At 52.0% G+C, this 18,916-nt stretch overlaps 1 protein-coding gene across 4 annotated transcripts in view; it reads left to right on the forward strand.

Moving 5' to 3' along the window:
* Positions 1 to 17,380, forward strand: part of ncoa2 (nuclear receptor coactivator 2) — a 45,912-nt gene extending 28,532 nt beyond the window's left edge. For 2 of the 4 annotated variants that reach the window (XM_062480427.1, XM_062480426.1), the window contains exons 10-21: positions 386 to 1,733; positions 6,698 to 6,896; positions 7,120 to 7,323; positions 8,070 to 8,297; positions 8,611 to 8,746; positions 8,972 to 9,152; positions 9,604 to 9,897; positions 10,572 to 10,640; positions 10,912 to 11,449; positions 12,526 to 12,703; positions 14,656 to 14,854; positions 16,354 to 17,380. In XM_062480427.1, the coding sequence (XP_062336411.1) occupies positions 386 to 1,733; positions 6,698 to 6,896; positions 7,120 to 7,323; positions 8,070 to 8,297; positions 8,611 to 8,746; positions 8,972 to 9,152; positions 9,604 to 9,897; positions 10,572 to 10,640; positions 10,912 to 11,449; positions 12,526 to 12,703; positions 14,656 to 14,854; positions 16,354 to 16,365 (3,586 nt within the window). In that variant the 3' untranslated portion in view covers positions 16,366 to 17,380. The remainder of the gene's footprint in view (positions 1 to 385; positions 1,734 to 6,697; positions 6,897 to 7,119; positions 7,324 to 8,069; positions 8,298 to 8,610; positions 8,747 to 8,971; positions 9,153 to 9,603; positions 9,898 to 10,571; positions 10,641 to 10,911; positions 11,450 to 12,525; positions 12,704 to 14,655; positions 14,855 to 16,353) is intronic. The other 2 variants (XM_062480429.1, XM_062480428.1) reach the window with 2 other exon arrangements.
* The last annotated feature ends 1,536 nt before the right edge of the window (positions 17,381 to 18,916 follow it).

Raw genomic sequence — 18,916 nt, forward strand, 5'->3', positions numbered from 1 at the left:
GTGTGTGTGTGTGGGTGGTAACTTTAGCATGTGTTCACCTGCCTTATAGCCCTGCAGCACTTATTACCGTCGTAAAACTATATTCTTCCTGGAGTGCAGCTTTGTTCAGATAAGTATCTCTGCTGGAGGACAAAATGTTTTCCTCATGGCAGAGGAAAGAGAGAGAGAGAGCCTCTTTTATATAATGTTTTCCTCGGGTGGTAGTTGACCGCTTTGCTTGTCTGTGGTTTTGTGTGTGTGTGTGCTCTCCAGTTGACAATCCTTATCTCTTGGCCTATCGATTATAGTTATCGAAGACAAATACAGATTTTAGACTCTGACTTGTGGCTTTTTCAGTGTTCCAAACACCAAAATCATTGCTTGTGTGTGTGTGTGTGTTTTCCAGGGAGCAATCGGTGTGTGGTATGGGCCAGGACATGGGCCCTGGGAGCCAGAGCACAGGGATAGGCCCCAAGCCCATGACCTCCACCCCCTCCACGACTCCCCCGACCCCAGGCAGCCTGCCCTGCAGCACCCAGGGCCAGGACACCACAGTCAGCAGCAACAGCACACCCTTCTCCCCTCCCGGAGGCCACCGAGAGCCTCCCATGCAGGGCTACCGCTACGGCTGCCCCCAGCCTCACGGCCACCACGGGGGCATGCAGCCGCCCTCACAGGGCCCCAACTGGAGGATGAGCAGTCCGTCGCGGGGCAGCCCCAGCCCGGCGGGGGTCCCCCACCAGGGCCCGCAGAACTCTATGCTGTCCCCGAGGCACCGCGTCAGCCCCGTGGGCGCGGGGAGTCCGCGCGTGGCCGGAGGCCTGCACTCGCCCTCCCCCGCGGGGATGTGCGGGAGCGGGGCGGGCGGCGGAGCCGGAGGTAGCGCCGGCGCAGCTAACAGTCACGCTAACAGCCACAGCTACACCAGCAGCTCCCTGACGGCTCTGCAGGCCCTGAGCGAGTGCCACGGCGTCGGGCACGCCCACGGGCACCCCCACCCCCACGCCATGGGGTCACCTGACAGGAAGATGGGCTCACCCGCCGGGGTGACGGCCGGCGCGGGGGTCAACCCTCACATGATGTCTAAGATGGGGGGAGGAGGAGGAGGGGGGGGCGGCGGAGGGGAGACCTTTGGCCCTCATGGAGAGCCAGGCCCGGGTCAAGGAGACCAGAGACAGACGGACGGCGCCCTCGCTGAGCCCAAAGAGGAGAGGGAGGGGGGCCCCGAAGGCCCGGACGCGCCCAGCCGCCTCCAAGACAGCAAAGGCCACACCAAGCTCCTGCAACTTCTCACCACCAAGTCGGAGCCACTGGAGTTGCCCCTGTCCCCCGGCGCAGGGGACAGCAAGGACCCCCCCGGGGCCAGGGCCCCAGGGCTGGGGGGCTGCCACCCGGGGGGGGGCGGGGGGGCCCACACCACATCCCTGAAGGAGAAACACAAGATCCTGCACAGACTGCTCCAGAACAGCACCTCTCCCGTGGACCTGGCGCGGCTGACCGCCGAGGCCACGGGCAAAGAGCTGGGCTCTGAGCAGGCGGGCGCGGCGGCGGGGCCGGAGCTCACCCCCAAACAGGAGCCCCTCAGCCCCAAGAAGAAGGACAACGCGCTGCTGCGCTACCTGCTGGATAAGGACGACTCCATGCTGAAGGACAAGTCTGCTAAGCTGGAGCCCGGTGAGGTGAAGGTGGAGGGGGGCAAACACCCCCTGGTCAAGACGGAGAAGCAGGATACGGGCTACGACCGGGCGGAGCAGGTGGGTGGTGGTGATGATGATGATGATGATGTCTGACAGGGTAGACACTCCCAGCAGATGACTTGGTTTGGGGCAGCCTGCAGGAACTTGTGCATACTGGTGTCCAGTTCCTTTCAGTTGCGAATAGATTGTGGATGGATGAATTACGTCGAATTCACGATTGATTGCGATCAAACAAAAGGGAAATGTGCACTCACTAGGCCCGCCCTCGGTATTGCACTAGTCTGGCGTGTAGTGCTGTTACTTGGCAGTTCTAGGGAGGTCATCCTTCATGTTATTTGTGTTCTAGATCCTCAGAGTATTCTAGAATGATACATGGTGATCGGCCGTGTGCTCGCTCCTGTGCAGCCTGCTCTCCTATTGGCTTAGCCCTGACGAGGCCAGTTGTTCTCCTGTGTCCACCTCTACGGCTCTGTTAGCGGGCTAATCTGGGTTACCGAGCAGATGTTTGCTACACACACACACACACACATCCGGGCAGTATTCTACACACACACACACACACAGCCCTATCACATGCCGTTTCTGGTCTTCTGAGTAACTCGGTCTAGTCAGCTTAGACACAGGCTCTGAGAAACCATCAGCAGGCTTCAAACTACTGTGACATTTGGAAGGAGCCCCTGCGGCGCACTGGGTATCTGATCCTGGTTGTGTTGACCGCCACTGCCAGGTTTGGCACTCAGCTCAAATTAGGGCTGCCTCGGAGAACGAGAGAGAGAGAGATGGAGAGACGGAGAGACGGAGGCAGAGCGGAGAGAAACGAGGGAGGAAGAGAAGGAGGAGGAGGGAAGAGAATGATGGAGGGAGAGGAGGAGATGCATGCATGAATGTGATTGAGGGGGAGGAGGAGAGGAGAGGAGAGGAGGAGAGGAGAGGAGGAGAGGAGAGGAGGAGAGGAGAGGAGGAGAGGAGAGGAGGAGAGGAGCTAGAGGATCTGCTGTAACCTGAGCTGTAGTAGCCATGTAGCAGAGGGGGGGTGGGGGGGTGCTAAGGTGGAGCCTCTGCCCTTCGCCTCCGCCTCACACCACAGCAGTGAGCGGAGAAGCCTATGTATGTCCTGTTTCTAATGGGAACAACTGTGCTTCTCTCTCTGCCTCCCTCCCTCCTTCACTTCTCTCTCTCCCTCTCTCTCTGCCGCCCTCCTTCACTTCTCTCTCTGCCTCCCTCCCTGCTTCACTTCTCTCTCTCTGCCTCCCTCCCTCCTTCACTTCTCTCCCTCCCTCTCTGCCTCCCTCCCTCCTTCACTTCTCTCCCTCCCTCCCTCTCTGTGGCGTATTTCCCTGGAAACAGCACTGCTTTCTCCTGCAGACTGTGGGGGGTGGTAGTGCACGTGAGAGGCAGAGGGAGGAGAGTGTGTGTGAGGGTGATGGAAGGAGAAAGTGTGTGTGTGTGAGTGAAGGGGACGAGAAGGAGGGAAACAAAAATAGGTGTGTGTGTGTGTATTTACAAGCAGTGGAGGGGGAACAGTGTTTGTGTTGTGCATGTTTGTATACCCACGCCTGCCTGGGTCCATATGTAGGAAAGAGGAGCATGAGGGAGGAGAAAAGAGAGAGAGAGAGAGGTGCTGATGAGAGAGAGAGGTGCTGATGAGAGAGAGAGATTAGAGAGGTGTAGATGTCCTCCCCAGTAGAGTCCAGCCTCCACACGCAGTGAAAATGATGAGCCATATGTTCCTGCATGTCCCCCCTCTGCTGCCATGGCGATGGAGTAGAGGAGGAGAGAGAGGGGGAGGGGCTGAAAGCAGGCAGGAGGGGGGGGGGGTGATGGAGGGGGGGCTGGCAGTAGAGTCCAGACCGGAGATGGTTGAGAAGCATGAGCACATATCAGACACAGACTGGCTTCCTGGTAGGATCAAGGGGGGGGGGGGGGGGGGGGGGGGGGGGGGGCAAAACGGACGACCCCCTCGCGACCAGAGCGAGGTCGTCTCAGCCATCTTCGATTGGTTTCAGTCTGCGCCTGGTGGAGGACGTCCACAGAGGTGCAGAGCGGAGGGATCGGGTTCGCATGTGGAGGTGTGACACTCTTAACAGGGGGCATTCAGGGCGAGGGCGTTTGTCACATGGGTACGCTGTTCATTTGCACATCCATGCGTGTGATTGGCTGGAGAGGAAGGAACATGGAAGCCATTGGATGCTTCAGAGCTAGGTCCCAGCCTAGTTACCTAGCTCTGAAGCATAGACCAGAGGAAACTGGAAGTTAGTCTGCAAAGTAATTTCTTGTATCCGCCCTAAAAACAGACTAAGTGCTCTATTAAATTCATCCCATGGATGAACAAGCGTTATAAAGCTTGGTGGAAATTCCAGTTTTCACAGCAGGATAATTATTAAAGCTCTCAATAGCTTTAAACAGAGGTGGCGTCAGCTAATGCACATTTAACAGCAGGCAGAAAAAAAAACCTCCATTAAACTAATACACATTTCTTTGTCAGTGCAAAAAAGGGCATTTGTTGGGCATTAAGTAAGCCGTGACTTCATTAGAGAGCGGCTATGCTTGTGTGAGCGGGAGAGGGTTTCTCCTCTTAATAGGAGAATCGCTGCTTGGCCATGTGTAAAGGCTTACTGTATTGTATGAACACACTCTCTCGCGCTCTCTCTCTCTCTCTCTCGCTTTCTCTCTCTCTCGCTTTCTCTCTCTCTCTCGCTCTCTCTCTCACTTTCTCTCTGTATCTCTGTCTGTCTGTGTCTCTCTGTCTCTCCACCTCCCATTGATGGTTTAGGGCTGAATTATTGATGACTGGAGCAGAGCTAAATGAGAAATCACAGCTGAATGGAGGGGTAAGCAGGATCATGAGAACAGGCTTGTTGATCTGTCCTGAAGGTCTTAGTGCTGTAGGAGTGGCCAGTGGAGTGGAAGTGTCTTACTCTGTTCTTGAAAACGAGGTCAAACGAGGTTGAGGGAAAAGAAAATGAGGATGGGAGCCTCTGCCAGCTTCTGACAAGCATGCTCTTCCCTGTGTTCAACAACGCAGTACGCAAACCCAGCCCAGTCTATTTCCCCTCCGTGCACCCCTCCCCGGCCCCATCGGCCGTGCCGAGGTCCCCCCCCTGTCCACGGGTAGGGGGGGGGGGGGCAGTTATCCTCACATTCTCACCCCTCCTGGAATCCCGAGCAGGTCGCTGGCCGAGGCCGGGAGCAGCTGTTCATGGGGGACAGAGGACTTCATTAGGCTCCTTCAGCCCTCTTCCTGTACGCGCTCATTTCCACACTCCCACCCCTGAGAGGCCCTGCTTCCTGACTGGACCCTGCAACCCAGGCAGGCTTTTTGCATATTCCATTCCACGACAGAGGCGGAGAATGTGTGAGAGACTACAGGATATATATGCGTGTGTCTGCAGGCTGTTACTTCTCCTCGAACGTGAAGCCTGCTCCTACCTCCCAAGATGGCAGCGTGGAGCCGCTGCCAGCCTCCTCCACAGTAGCTGGACGTGTATCGAACTCTCTCGAGTGTGGCATGCACAATAGTATCCGCTCTCCCATGCACCGCTAGGAGTCTGTCGTTTTTCATGGTGTGTTTATCTACGAGCTAGCTAGCTAGAGAGGGGGGGGGGGAGGGGAGGCTATGCAAAGACATGGTTCAGAAAGGACGCAGGGATGAGGATGGGAGGAGGGCGGGGGGAGAGGAGGGGAGTGTTCGGTAGCATGACATTTACATTTAGTCATTTAGCAGACGCTCTTATCCAGAGCGACTTACATTAAGTACAGGGACATTCTCCCCGAGGCAAGTAGGGTGAAGTGCCTTGCCCAAGGACACAACGTCATTTGGCACAGCCGGGGAATCGAACTGGCAACCTTCAGATTACTAGCCCGCTTCTCTAACCGCTCAGCCACCTGACTCCCACTATTACATCATCCCTGACCTCATTAGGTCCCCTCTCCTTCACCCATATCCTGTCTGCTGGCTCCATTGCATGTCACTGTACACGAGCAGGCCGTGTGTGTTTGTATATGCAGGGTGTGTGTGTGTGTTTTCATGGCTTGTGTGTATTCCTGAGGCCAAGACTAAAAAAAGCTCCAAGCCCTGCAGAAACCCGCTCTTCCTGCCTGTGTTTGATCAGCCTGAGGTCTCTCTGTGGTCTGTTCTATAGACCCTTCCTGTCCAGCTCCACAGATGCCTGTCTGTCCTGCCTGCTGCGCCCTAGTGGTCCTTTGGCGACAGTACAACTTATTTACTCTGAGGCCCTTAGGTCTCTGTCACCGTCAAGCAGTAGGAACTCAAGTCAATGTTTGGCATGTCTGTGGAATTTTGGAAATGGTCTTGCTTTTGTGTGACCTTCTGAAGGATGAGTCTGGGTAGGGGGGGGGTTAAAGCCTGCCGCTTGCAGCTGATGTGGTTGGTGCTGGACAGTCGGGGTAAACACTGGCACTAAGCAGACCCTGGCTATCCTATTGCGTCACTCACCCCAAGATCAAGTCCAGCACAGTGATACAAGAACACGAATGTGGCCATGTTCGATGACACTAACTTGTTCTCATGCGATCACTACCTTGGCTGAGCTGAGGCACATATAGTATTTGTCATCAAAACATCTTTAACATGCTCGTTTCCATATCCCAGAGGAGGAACAAGTGTGTGTGTGTCCCCAAACCTAGCCGGGCAATAGACAGTGTTTTTCAGATGTGAAGTGTGGCCTAGATTTGGAGAAACTGGTTCATTTCAGAGCGGGGTTGTGAGTGTGTCTTATCAACAGAGCAGTCTGCTACGCACCCCCCCAGTATGAAAGGGATTTCTGCGACAGCCTCGCCATGTTACCTCCACTCAATGGGTTTGTTTACTGGAAAATATTTGAGCTATTGGCAATGTAGCAAGACATAATTTAGTTGTCTAAGTGCGCAAGTGCTCAAGTAGTCAGTTTTTTATTATTTTTTTATTTATTTGTATCCTCATGTTCTCTATGTCCTGGGCAGTTTTTCAAGTGTTTTCATCTGGTATGTCCCTGTACTGGTTCCTTCATCTCCCCCTGCAGTCGTCAGAGCTGGACGACATCCTGAACGACCTGCAGAGCGCCCAGCCACAGCTGTTCTGTGAGCCGCGGCCAGTGTCCCTGCCCAGTGCCCTGGACAAGCAGAACATCATTAACGACATCCTGCAGATCAGCGCCAGTGAGGGCAGCCCTGCCATGGCAACACAGCCGCAGAGAGGCATGCCCGGCATGGGGCCAGGCAGTGAGTCTCTCTTTCTCACACACACACACACACATCAGTACACACACGCTCACGCAGATTCTCACATTGGGTTAAGCAAACGAAGACAGTGTGTATGTAGGTCAAGCTAACATGAAAGCCTCCTCGGTATACCTGTCCCCACTCCTGTGCTGCCCAGCCCCCAGCCTCCAGCCCTCAGCCTCCAGACCCCAGCCCTCAGCCCTGTCTCTCTCTGCGTCTCCAGGTTACGGCGGTCAGAGACCGGGCCAGCCGGGCAGGGGGCTGCCGATGAGGAGCGTGTCCCTGGACATGAACATGCCCTCCCAGCCGCCCGCGGGCCAGTACCCCCCCATGAGAACCAGCAGCCCCTACACGCTCATGTCTCAGCAGCAGGGCATGGTGGGAAACCATGGCATGATGGCCAACCAGGCGACCCTGGTCAACGCAGGTGAGAGACCTGTGATGTCACAACTGGGGTCATCACATTTTGGGTCACGGCTTTGACTGTGTCATCCAGTGCTAGACTGACACGCAAACCAACACTCACACACACACACAACCTCACAGTCGACATATTATGATTGCTCATTGAGGTTATCACAAAGTAGACACGTCACACAGGAAGAGTGAGTCACTTCCTGTTGCTGTCTGAATCTGGAGAGCATCTCTGGGCCTCGCACCAAACGACACAGTCACGTATTCAGAGCTGACGTTGGTGACTAGCTAGTCCGACTGAGCACAGCCTCCATCTAAGCTTCTGCCCACTCTGTGCTCTTACTGTAGAGGTGGCTGTGGGAGAATGTCCTCTGGATTGCTCACTTGCTCTCTCTCCATCTCCCCCTCTTTCTCTCTCCATCTTCCCCCTCTCTCCATCTCCCCCTCTTTCTCTCTCCATCTCCCCCTCTTTCTCTCTCCATCTCCCCCTCTTTCTCTCTCCATCTCCCCCTCTTTCTCTCTCCATCTTCCCCCTCTCTCCATCTCCCCCTCTTTCTCTCTCCATCTCCCCCTCTTTCTCTCTCCATCTCCCCCCTCTTTCTCTCTCCATCTCCCCCTCTTTCTCTCTCCATCTCCCCCTCTTTCTCTCTCCATCTCCCCCTCTTTCTCTCTCCATCTCCCCCCTCTCTCCATCTCCCCCCTCTTTCTCTGTCCCCGCCCCTCTCCCCGCCCCTCCCCCCCGTACCTCTCCGTCTCCAGGTGTGATGGGTCCTAACGGCCCCAGGCCAGGCATGCAGCTGCAGGAGGGCTGGGGCCCCCAGGGCCCCCCGATGGGTGGCTCAGCCTCTGCGCCCCCTCAGGGAGCCCCAGGGCAGCAGGGGCAACTGCAGGCTCGTATGGGCCCCAACGCTGGCCCCGTGGGCCCCATGCGGCCCAACAGCCAGCCAGTACCAAGGCAGATGCTGCAGTCACAGATGATGGCAAACGGTGAGTCTGTCCTTAAGTCTCCAGTCCACCTGAAGTCAAGCACATGGCATTGATTGAACGAGTGAGAATGTGGAGACACTTAATAGAGGCTTTATTTCCTCTCCGGGGGTAAAAGCTTTTTCTAACCCACCCACAGTCCAGCTTTCAACCTTTCCACTGTGGCTTACTGACAAATAATGAAAAACCCACAGAAACGGTTCTCTCTGTGTTGAGAAATACTCACAACTGTTAGGAGCTGCCATCTGGTGGTGAGTACGTGCAACTACAGCCGACACACTTAGCCCAAGTCTGACCAGTGTCGCCCTGTCTCCAGCTGCCCAGTCAGGGATGGACATGGGGATGATGTCCCACCAGTTCAGCCAGCAGCAGCAGGCACCGCCCAATCAGACGGCTCCGTGGCCAGACAGCATGATGCCCATCGAGCAGGCACCCTTCGGAAACCAAAACAGGTAACCAGTCGATGCACATTCGCCCACTTTTGCAGCCACAACAAAGCAGCTGTTCCATAAAGAATCAATATCTGCTGCTTGCTGTGTGGGAATTATTTGCTTTTTTTCCGTTTTGTTTGTGAACTTCAATAGTTTCCTCGCAGCAACCACAGCTGAGAATAGCTCTGACCTTCCCCAGTTGAACCCTCTTCCTCCCTCCTCTCCCGTCCTCCGTGTCTCCCCCAGGTCTGTGTATGCGACCCCCCAGGATGAGGTGATGTGTGGGCCGGGGCCCGGCCCGGGGCCTGGGGACGGGGGGCCGTCAGACGAGGGGGCCCTGCTGTCCCAGCTCTACACCGTGCTCAAGGACTTTGACGGCCTGGAGGAGATCGACCGAGCCTTGGGGATCCCTGCTCTGGTAGGCCAGGTGAGGCGGCCCCCTCCTGTTCCTCTCTCTCGCTCTCCCTCTCCCGTACACCCTCTCTCTCTCGCTCTCCCTCTCCCGTACACCCTCTCTCTCTCGCTCTCCCTCTCCCGTACACCCTCTCTCTCTCGCACTCCCACACTCTCTCGCACTCCCGCTCTCTCTCTCTCTCTTCCATATTTCTCTCTTTCTCTCCCCTCCCTCTTGTTCTTTCTCTGTCCTCCCTCTTTCTCTCTTTTTCTGTCCTCCCCCTCTCTTTCTCTGTCCTCTCTTTCTCTGTCCGCCCGCACTCTCTCCCACACTCTCTCGCTCTCTCTCTCCCTCCCTCCTATTCCCTTCCTCCCTGTAACATGTTGTGCTGTGCCATATTACCTCAGTTTATTTCCACGCCCACACGTGTGTTAGGTTAGTGTAGCGTGTGTTCTCACGTGCGCTCCCCCCTCCCCTCTCCCAGGGCCAGTCTGTGGAGCCGGAGCACTTTCCCCAGGACCCCTCCATGCTGATGGACCAAAAGCCCCCCATGTACGGCCAGCAGTTCGGGCCCCCGCCCTCTCACATGGCCCAGCGGGGCTACCCCGGGCCCCTGCAGGAGCCAGGGTTCCACCCTCTGGCAGGCCAGATGGGCCCGCGGCCCGGCTACCCCATGCTCAGGATGCAGGTCAGGCCGGGCCTGAGGCCCGCCGGGGGGGTGCCTAACCAGCCCAACACACTACGGCTGCAGCTCCAACACAGGCTGCAGGCCCAGCAGGTACACACACACACACACAGGCAGGCAGGACAAAACTACTGGCTGGGCCAAAAAGCAACAGTGGATAATGGAACCAGCATATGTACTCTGACAAAGGGTAGTTGTAAGCCTTTAACTGCTAATGAGCCTTTTTTTTGTTGGTCTAGGCTTCCACATAGACAAACTGTACAATGGTGCACACTGTCTGCTAGAGTGTAATACCTTATAGATGGAGCCAGTCAGGGCTTTATTCACACGAGGGCTGTGAGGGGTGTGGAGACTTCAGCAGGGAGCCATGCTGTCCCTTGATCCTCTCCATGTTGTCCACCTCTGATGCAACAACTCCGTCTACAGCTAATCGATGGCTGTTACGCTGTGCACACACAGGGTGGATGTGTAATTGGCCTTGGGGATGGCTGTGTGTGTGTGTGTGTGTGTGTGTGTGTGTGTGTGTGTGTGTGTGTGTGTGTGTGTGTGTGTGTGTGAGTGTGATCAGGAATGATGAGGGTAAAGGCCTCAAGCTGCTATCTGATGGTCAAGTAGGCATATGACCTGGAGACAGTACAGAGTCTGTGTCACGGGCACAGTCCAGGTTACAATCATTTGTAGCCATGGATGGAAATGAAGGGAAGGTTTATTGGCGTGTCAAGTGGATAAAGGAATAATTGATATGAATTCCACCCCATTCTCTCCAGAACCGTCAGCCCATCATGAATCAGATGACGAACATGAACCTACCTCTTAGATCCAATGCCCCAAACCAGGTATGTTGGAACCAGCAGAGTGAAAGCTTCTCAGAGGTCTACACCTTCACAGCTCCCAGAACAGCTTCACCAGACAGAAGCTACACAAAGTGGATTTTGCTCACCTTTTCTGCTTGCTTTTCCTCTCCTGTCTCTCTCTCTCTCTCTCTCTCTGTCTCTCTCTCTCTCTCTCTCTGTCTCTCTCTGTCTCTCTCTGTTTCTCTGTCTCTCTCTCTGTCTCTGTCTCTCTCTCTGTTTCTCTCTCTCTCTCCCTCCCTCCCCCTCCGCCCAGGGAACCATCAACGCCCAGATGCTGGCCCAGCGGCAGAGGGAGCTGCTCAGTAACAACCTGAGGCAGAGGCAGCTGGACCAGCAGAGGCAACTGGACCAGCAGAGGCAGCTGGACCAGCAGAGGCAGCTGGACCAACAGAGGCAGCAGGTCCAGCAGCAGAGGAGCATGGCGATGCGCGCCCAGGGCCTCAACCTGCCTCCCAACATGGCCGCCACGGCCGCCTCGGGCCTTCCAGGGAGCATGAGCACCCCGCGGATCCCCCAGGCCAACCCCCAGCAGTTCCCCTACCCGGCCAGCTACGGTACCAGTACAAGCCTGGCGTCCCCCCCTCCCCCCACCAGCCCCTTCTCCTCCCCCATCTCCCCCGGTCTGCCCTCTCTCCCCCCCAACCCTCAGCTCCACGCCTCCCTGCATGGTTCCTCCCAGATGGCTCTGGCCAACCAGGGCATGGTGGGGAACACAAACATGATGGGCGGACAGTTTGGGGCCGTAGTGAGCCCCCAAATGCAGCACAGTGCCTTTCAGTTCCCCAACTCAGGTACTGCCACCCACCCCACACACACGTGCACACACATTTGACATACACACACACACACGCACACCGCCACCCAGCATCTCTTCTGTGTGTGTGTGTGTGCACTCGTGCGTGTTTGTGCGAGCGTGTGGTGTCGCCAGGAGCACAGCATCATTACGCTTCAAGTGCTCGCGCCTCTCAGTCACCTCATCATGACCCAAGCGGAGAACCAATCAGCAACCAACACATAACATCTGTGATTCGTAACCGTGCCCTAGTACAGTCACGACAACCAATCCGAAAATGGCCATCGTCTGAGTGCCTACCTGCCACTAGAGGGCACCAGACGACAGCTCCCAGTGCGTGCTGCATCGGCACGGATCTGTTTGCACATCAACAAGTGCACGCTGGTACATCTAGATAAGATCGCTGGTGGTCAGTGTGACTGTATATGTAACATTCTACATTAGAGCTCTCGTCAGCTCCGTGTTAGATGATGAAGCTCAAACCACGACATAATCCCTCAATCTGGTGGATGTAATCCCAGGTTTATCTGCTAATCCAGTATGATCGGATATCCTGCAGACCAGGCCCTGAAATGTCTGTCAGTCCTTCACACCTGCTCTGATTGGCTGAAGATGACCAGTTGGTTCAGAGTGTCTGATTCTGTCAGAGACCAGTCTCTCTCCCTTCTCCTGTCCTCCTCCCCCCCTCCCTCCTGGGTTGCTCACACTAACGTGCATGAACGCCTCCTGAAAACCCTAACGGACATCAAACTCTCACTCGCTACTTTGTAACGGTCTTACTTGTAAGACAAAGTCAATATTTACCTGTTGTAGGAAACTCACAAAAAGAATCAGTAAACTTATCTGATGTCTGTCAAACAAAAAGTCACATTTTCATTTTTGCTTTGCTTTGCCTTGCCTTTTGTCTGTTGGTCATCCAGACATCTGAATGTTCTAGAATATCCTCATCATAGACCAGGAACATGCAGCCTTATAGTGTACCTGCAATGCTGCCCAGTATGTGATGCAATCAATCTAGCAGCACTAGATAGTGGCTACTGTGTGACCCCTGACCCCTCTCCTCCACCTCTTCAGGTATGAGCCAGCAGACTGACGGAGGTTTCGGGGGGCCCGCCACGCCACAGAGCCCCCTGCTGTCCCCGCGCATGGCCCACGCCCAGTCCCCCATGATGCAGCAGGGCCAGGGCGGAGCCTCGTTCCAGGCCTCCCCAGACATGAACGGCTGGCCGCAGGGCAGCATGGGAGCGAACAGGTGAGCAGGGGACCCAGAGCCAAGCCCCCATACAGGACGCCCCGTCACCTCACGGCTTAGCACTCCTATCCTGTGAGCAGGGGCTCCGAAGGACCCAGGGCCAAGCCCCCCCGTACAGGACACCTGTCACCTCACGGCTTAGCACTTCTCTCCTCTGCCTAACTCAGGGGTCGGCAACCCAAAATGTTGAAAGAGCCATATTGGACCAAAAAAAAATGTGTGGAGCCGCAAAAAATTAAAAGCCTTATATAAGCCTTATAATGAAGGCAACACATGCTGTACGTGTCTATAGACCAATTATTTGTTTGTAAACATTCGGGATGCGCGCGCAATGTGGCTGCAGAAAACCGGGAAAGGATAGCCTTTATAATGGCTAGAGAAGTACACGGATTATACAACTAGTTCGATTTAAAAAGACCAAAAAGGTCGAGAAGGACAGCCTTTAAGAGAAAAGTCGATTCCCCATTGATCTGTCACATCAGAATTTTGATTTGGGTTACGGAAGACTTGAAATTTGAGTGAGAATGTCGCCCGGCAGACCGCATCTTATGCGGCAGCCATGTCTTCACATCACAAAGTTCATAATTTTACAGTTTTACAGTCAATTATACACCTTAAAAGTCAAGCAGGGCAGCTTTAAAGAGATATGGGAATTCTGCTTTTAGCCAGCTGGTCCGATTATTTTTGTGATTTGTGTAAAACTGGCAATCTGAGTGAGACTGCGTCCCCGTTACACTGTTTTGACGTCGTTAGCCTCAGTCAGACTCGGGTCGCTCACTGGCAGTGTGCACAATGTTGTATTTCACTCCATTCCCCACTATAAACGTCAGGGAGGACTGCCTTTTGTAGATACAAGCCTGCTGAAGATAGCCAGCATCTCGGATTTATTTAACCGAGCCTGTTTCATTCGTCATTTGCCTGAGAAAGTGACCTCCGTTAGCCAGGCTAGTTTTGCCCTATCACTTGGTCAGGCTATTTATAGGTATCGGCGGGCAAGTGACTTTTGTGCATGGACAAATGAAACGTAAATGTATTTGTCCAAAGGACAAGTGCCTCAAAAAGTTAATGTCAAGCTCTGAAATCCAGTGGCCAGAGATATATGATGACCTGATCCAAGTGTATACCTGGGAGAAGTCCGTCCTTTGCAGCCGACATGCGCAGTTGAGCATGCTTGACAGTGGTGTGACGTAGGGTGATAATTGGTCTATATTAGCTATATTACTATCAAAATGATAAGTAGGCTACAAATACATAATGAGCATTCATGCAATCGCACTTTTTCTCTCACTCCCAACTGGGTACTCAGCTGCAAATGTAGCATGCCTTCCCTGGAAATGTCTTTCCACGTTACTCTTTTTGTTATTTGACAACTTCTCATTACAAAGCAAACATGCAGGCAATCCTTCCGCATTGGCAATGAAAGCAAATGATTCGGTCCAAAAACTGTTGAATCCTCTGTTCTCCTCAGCTATCTTTCTCTTTTTCCCTTTGGGATCCATGGCCCATGACACACCCGCCGGTTTGTTTGCAACAGCCACCTGTCTGGCACTACGCCGAGCTGAAAGAAACGTGTGTCGCAGGCTATGACGTAAATCTTCGTTGACAGAAATGTTGAAATAAAATATGTATTATACACATGCACATTTTGCTGTAAAAATGTGTATATTAAATATTTTTTCAACATTTCTGTTTTAATAATTAAAACAAAACATATGTTCACACCATCTTTTTCCATTTTCATATTTTTGAAAAAGCTCCAGGGAGCCACTAGGGCGGCGCTAAAGAGCCGCATGCGGCTCTAGAGCCGCGGGTTGCCGACCCCTGGCCTAACTCAATGATTGTAAAGAATGGATTCATCGTGGATGTAAAAACATCCTTTCAGATGGTTTTACCAGGGTTGTCTATCCGAGCGTTTCCTCACACTGCACCCCGCCTCTCGTCCTCCTCCGCAGCATGTTTGCGCAGCAACAGTCGCCGTCGCCCCAGTTCGCCCAGCAACCCAACGGCGCCATGTACAACGGCAACGGCATGAACCTCAACGTATCCATGGCGACCAACGCCAACAGCATGGGTCCGATGGCGGGCCAGATGGGGGTCACCTCCCTGGTGCCTGGGCCCTCGCCTAGCATGTCAACCATGGGACAGGAACAGGTAGGGGACACACAGGCACAGCGACGCTCACACAGGAACACATTGAAAGCATAAACACACTATAAAACATCCATCCAGGCAGACTAAATCAAGTCAGAGGCATGGATGCAGCAGTTGTGTTCTGGATGCCTGTGCTTATGTTCCTCGGTCTCAAGACCAGGAGCTGAGCTGCAACGCTTGATTCAGAGGCAGGATAACTTCCCAGTTTTTTTTATTTATTTATTTTTTTTTTTTTTTATAAACCTATGGGTGGAATTCTCCACTGTTGAGTGTCCATGGTCTGACAGCCTAGTGCAGTGTTTGCCTTTAAATCAGCCTTCTCTCAGAGGATTCAATCTCCCCATGAACCACTTTGAAGTTTAACTAAATGGAGCCCATAGGATTTTAGGCAATAAACAGGTATATGTATGGCCCACATGTAATGACTTTCTTTACTTTAACCATTTTGCGTAGCGAATGTTGCAAGGCTCTAAGTGTCTGGGTACACTTATTGAGCATCAGTCCATTCTAGAACCCAACTAGTGAATAATTTAGTCTCATTAGCTTACGTAATTCTGCTAGCCAGAGTTATGGGCCTCAGGCCAGGCTTGGAGACGGGGATGGAGCTGGTCGTGTCCACTGACAGCCAGACGGATCACTTCAGTACACAGGCTGCTGCTTCTGAGAGCAGCACGTCTAACAACACCCTTATTTGAGAGTGTTTTCCAACTCTCTCTCTTTGTCTCTCTGTCTCTCTCCCTCTGTCTCTCTCCCCCTGTCTCTCTCCTTCTCTCTTTTTCTCTGTCTGTCTGTCTCTCCCTCTGTCTCTCTCCTTCTCTCTCTGTCTCCCTCTCTCTGCCTCTCCCTCTGTCTCTCTCCCTCTGTGTCTCTCCCTCTCTTTGTCTGTCTCTCTCCCCCTCTCAGAAATAAACACACATGCACATTTGTTTACTTTCACACGCTCTCACAAATGCAGATGCACACCGTTCAACAGTCTCCCAAGCTAGCATCACATGGCCGATACCGTTTTTGAGCAAATTCAATGCACTGTTAGTACTCCATTACTGGTAAGCAACATAACGTCCATGTGATTGCATCAGAGGGGGCTCTTATTGGTCAAGTGGAATGTGGCCCACTGCTGTTGCTACTAATGCTTTTAGCCCTAATAAAACGATATGAATATTTAACCAAGGTGATGCAGTTTAATTGTATGCACTTCGGGCTCTTGTTATAAACTTTGAGGTACTAGTATGTCTGTCACTTGATTTACCTCCTTGCCATGTTATCGAAATTATTGGCACTTAGATTATTTGAATTATTCAACCCTTGGCCATTAGTGCAAGATGAGGTGATTATGTGTGCGGCTGAGTTAATGTTTGATAATGTGCTCAGTTAAGATGGTCTCATGGATGTGTGAGATCAGTCTAGCAGTTTTTAGCACTCCTGGTATGTGTCACATTCATGGGCCAGGTAAGATGTTTTTGTGTTCAGTTGCGTCAATCTGTCTCTCTTTATTTCAGAAATACTGTTGACCCATGTGGAGCATGCAGCCAGCACCTCAATGCTACAAGCCAGAGTCTGTTGGTTGTTACCCAACATCCAGCCAACCAACAGGCCTCTGGACCAGCCTGGGCCTGCCCTGACCCAGCGCCCCCAGCCCACCCTCACCCAGCCTGGCCTGGTTTGGCCTCTACATAGCCCCTCTGAGGGCATGGGCCAGGACTGAGGACAGGCGGTTGGGGGTGGGGGGGGAATCATGGGACTTCTCAAAACGCCTAACCCTGCTCTTGTAGAGGCCCGTGAGCCTGTCTGTCTGTCCAGCTGCATTCACCGTGGTGTGACTTACTCCAGACATCCCCTGGGTGGTTCTTCATGCTGACGGACAGGCAGCGGGGGTGATCCCTTGTCAGATGAATGTATTCCTCTCAGTGGACTGCGGCCATTTGCAATCTCATCTCAAATATGTACACAGTTCTTTTCTCTCCCCCCCCCCCCTTCTTCTTGGCCTCTTCTTCCCGATCCCCTTCAAATCCCTCCGTTGCACAATGGCAGCAAAGTGACTCCAAACTATGTTTTTGGGGGATTCTGAGGAGTGATCTGTAAATGTTCTGCTGTTTTCACCTTTTTGCTGGTTTTTACCACCTTTTGACTTCTTTTTTTTTTCTTTTACAAGTAGAATGAAGATATTCATGGTTTGACAACTTATAATGAAATACACTGCAGAAGAATGGTTTGAGTGAAAAAATTGTTTGTATGATTAGACTTATTTAGTCAAGAGGTTTATAGTGTATTAAATTAAGTTTTATTTTTTTAATTATTGTAGATTATTCTTTATCACAGTAGCAAGATTGTGTCTGAAGTGGTTTCAAGTGTGAAAGAGGCACTTTTTATTCTTTCTGAAAATACTTCAAAAATGACCTTGTAAAAATTGGGTTTTCTTTTGGTCCAGTAGTTTCAGAAAAAAAGATATTGAATTATCGTATGGTTTAAGAAAACAAGATTGCAGAGAGATTGTACATAATAGCAAGAGTTCTCTCCTATTTATTCTATTCCTTTGGGGTTTGCGGTCTCCCTGGCCGCTCTTTGGCTGCGTCTTGAACAGAAGCAGTGTATTAATGTTTGTTTTGGGGGAGCAGTTCTGAAATCTCAGACTCTGGTATGGTACTGGTGGGGTGGGGTGGGGTGGGGGGGGGGGGCGTGGTTATCAGACACTGAGGTCAGACTCTATAGGGGGTGTAGGGGTGTGCAGTGTATACAGTGTACAGATTATCGCTTGCTTCTCTGCCTATAGCGTGTAGAACTCAACAAAGACGGGACAAATTCAACACAGCCATACAGTAACTACAAAAATTGAAGTGTGCTTTCTATGTTGTTTGGAGTGAGATGCTAAGCTGCTAGGTGCAAACTGGTCTGGTGTGATGTAAACAAGCAATAACCATTACTTGAGGATCTTCTTTTTCTTTTATGATTTTTTTTTTCTTTTTTTTTTACTTTCTTTGGTTTAGTTTGGAACAGAAAATTGTTTTGTAATTTTTTGTACAGTTTCCTGGAGACGCTTTTTGCTCCGTGGTTTGGACGCAGTATTAAAACACATACTTTTTTATGCAGTTTGTATCAAAGCCGTCTAAATCCATTTGTTCCACCTTAGATTATGCAGTCCAGGGGGTATGTCGCTCAGCACTACCTGCCTGTGGACATATGCAGGTCAGGCTTGGTGGTAGAGGAGGGGGTGTGGAGATGGGTACTACCTGCCTCTGGGTACACACAGGCCCTCTCTGACTCCAGCCTCTGTTCTATAGTCGATGTCAGAGAGCAAGTCTGCTGGTCATGTATGACCTGCTCTGACACAATCGTAGCCATATTGTTTGACCTCAGGCAGTTCAACTGACGTTTTCACCAACTTAAAGTCTCCTTCCCCAACAGGTTTTTTGACCTCCTTTGTTAGATCAAAGGCAAGGCACAGTCTGACCTCAAAAGTACATTTTCCTCTAATCCTAAAGATTTTGATAATGCTGTGTAAGCTTGGCACTATACTCGGAGCAAGCCAAATATCCCATGCCTTTTAAATTGGGTTTCTGAATTCTACCAGCCTATCATTTGGGTATCACATGATGAAGGAAGGACCTAGCACGTTTGAAGACCTGTACTTAGAGTGAGCCATGTTCAAAGAAAACCAAGATGTCACCTCTGAAGTGTGTGTGATTGGTGTGGATGACAGAGTTTACAATATGAAACGGTGGGATTAATATTTGAATGTATATTGATTGCTGGAATTGTGTGCGGATCTTATGTTGGCTGGTATTGGCTGACAATATCAGTTCCAATGTTTTTGTCCAGTTTAACCTTCCCAGAGGCAATTTGGTACCAGCTATGTAGTGATTTTAGCTTTGTAGACTCCTGGTGTGTATTGGTCAGGATTCAGGTGGTGTTTGCTGGGTACAGAAATTGTCTTTAATTTCTCTTTAAGAGTATAGAGATTGTCCTCACTTTGGGCACAAATTGGGCTTTTTCTGAAGTTATGGATTCAAATGTTTTTGTTTTACAATTTATCTAGCACCCTTTTGATAAATTCTGTAAGATTTT

The sequence above is a fragment of the Osmerus eperlanus genome, chromosome 15 (genome assembly GCF_963692335.1).
Source record: "Osmerus eperlanus chromosome 15, fOsmEpe2.1, whole genome shotgun sequence".
In the NCBI taxonomy this organism is placed as follows: Eukaryota; Metazoa; Chordata; class Actinopteri; order Osmeriformes; family Osmeridae; genus Osmerus; species Osmerus eperlanus.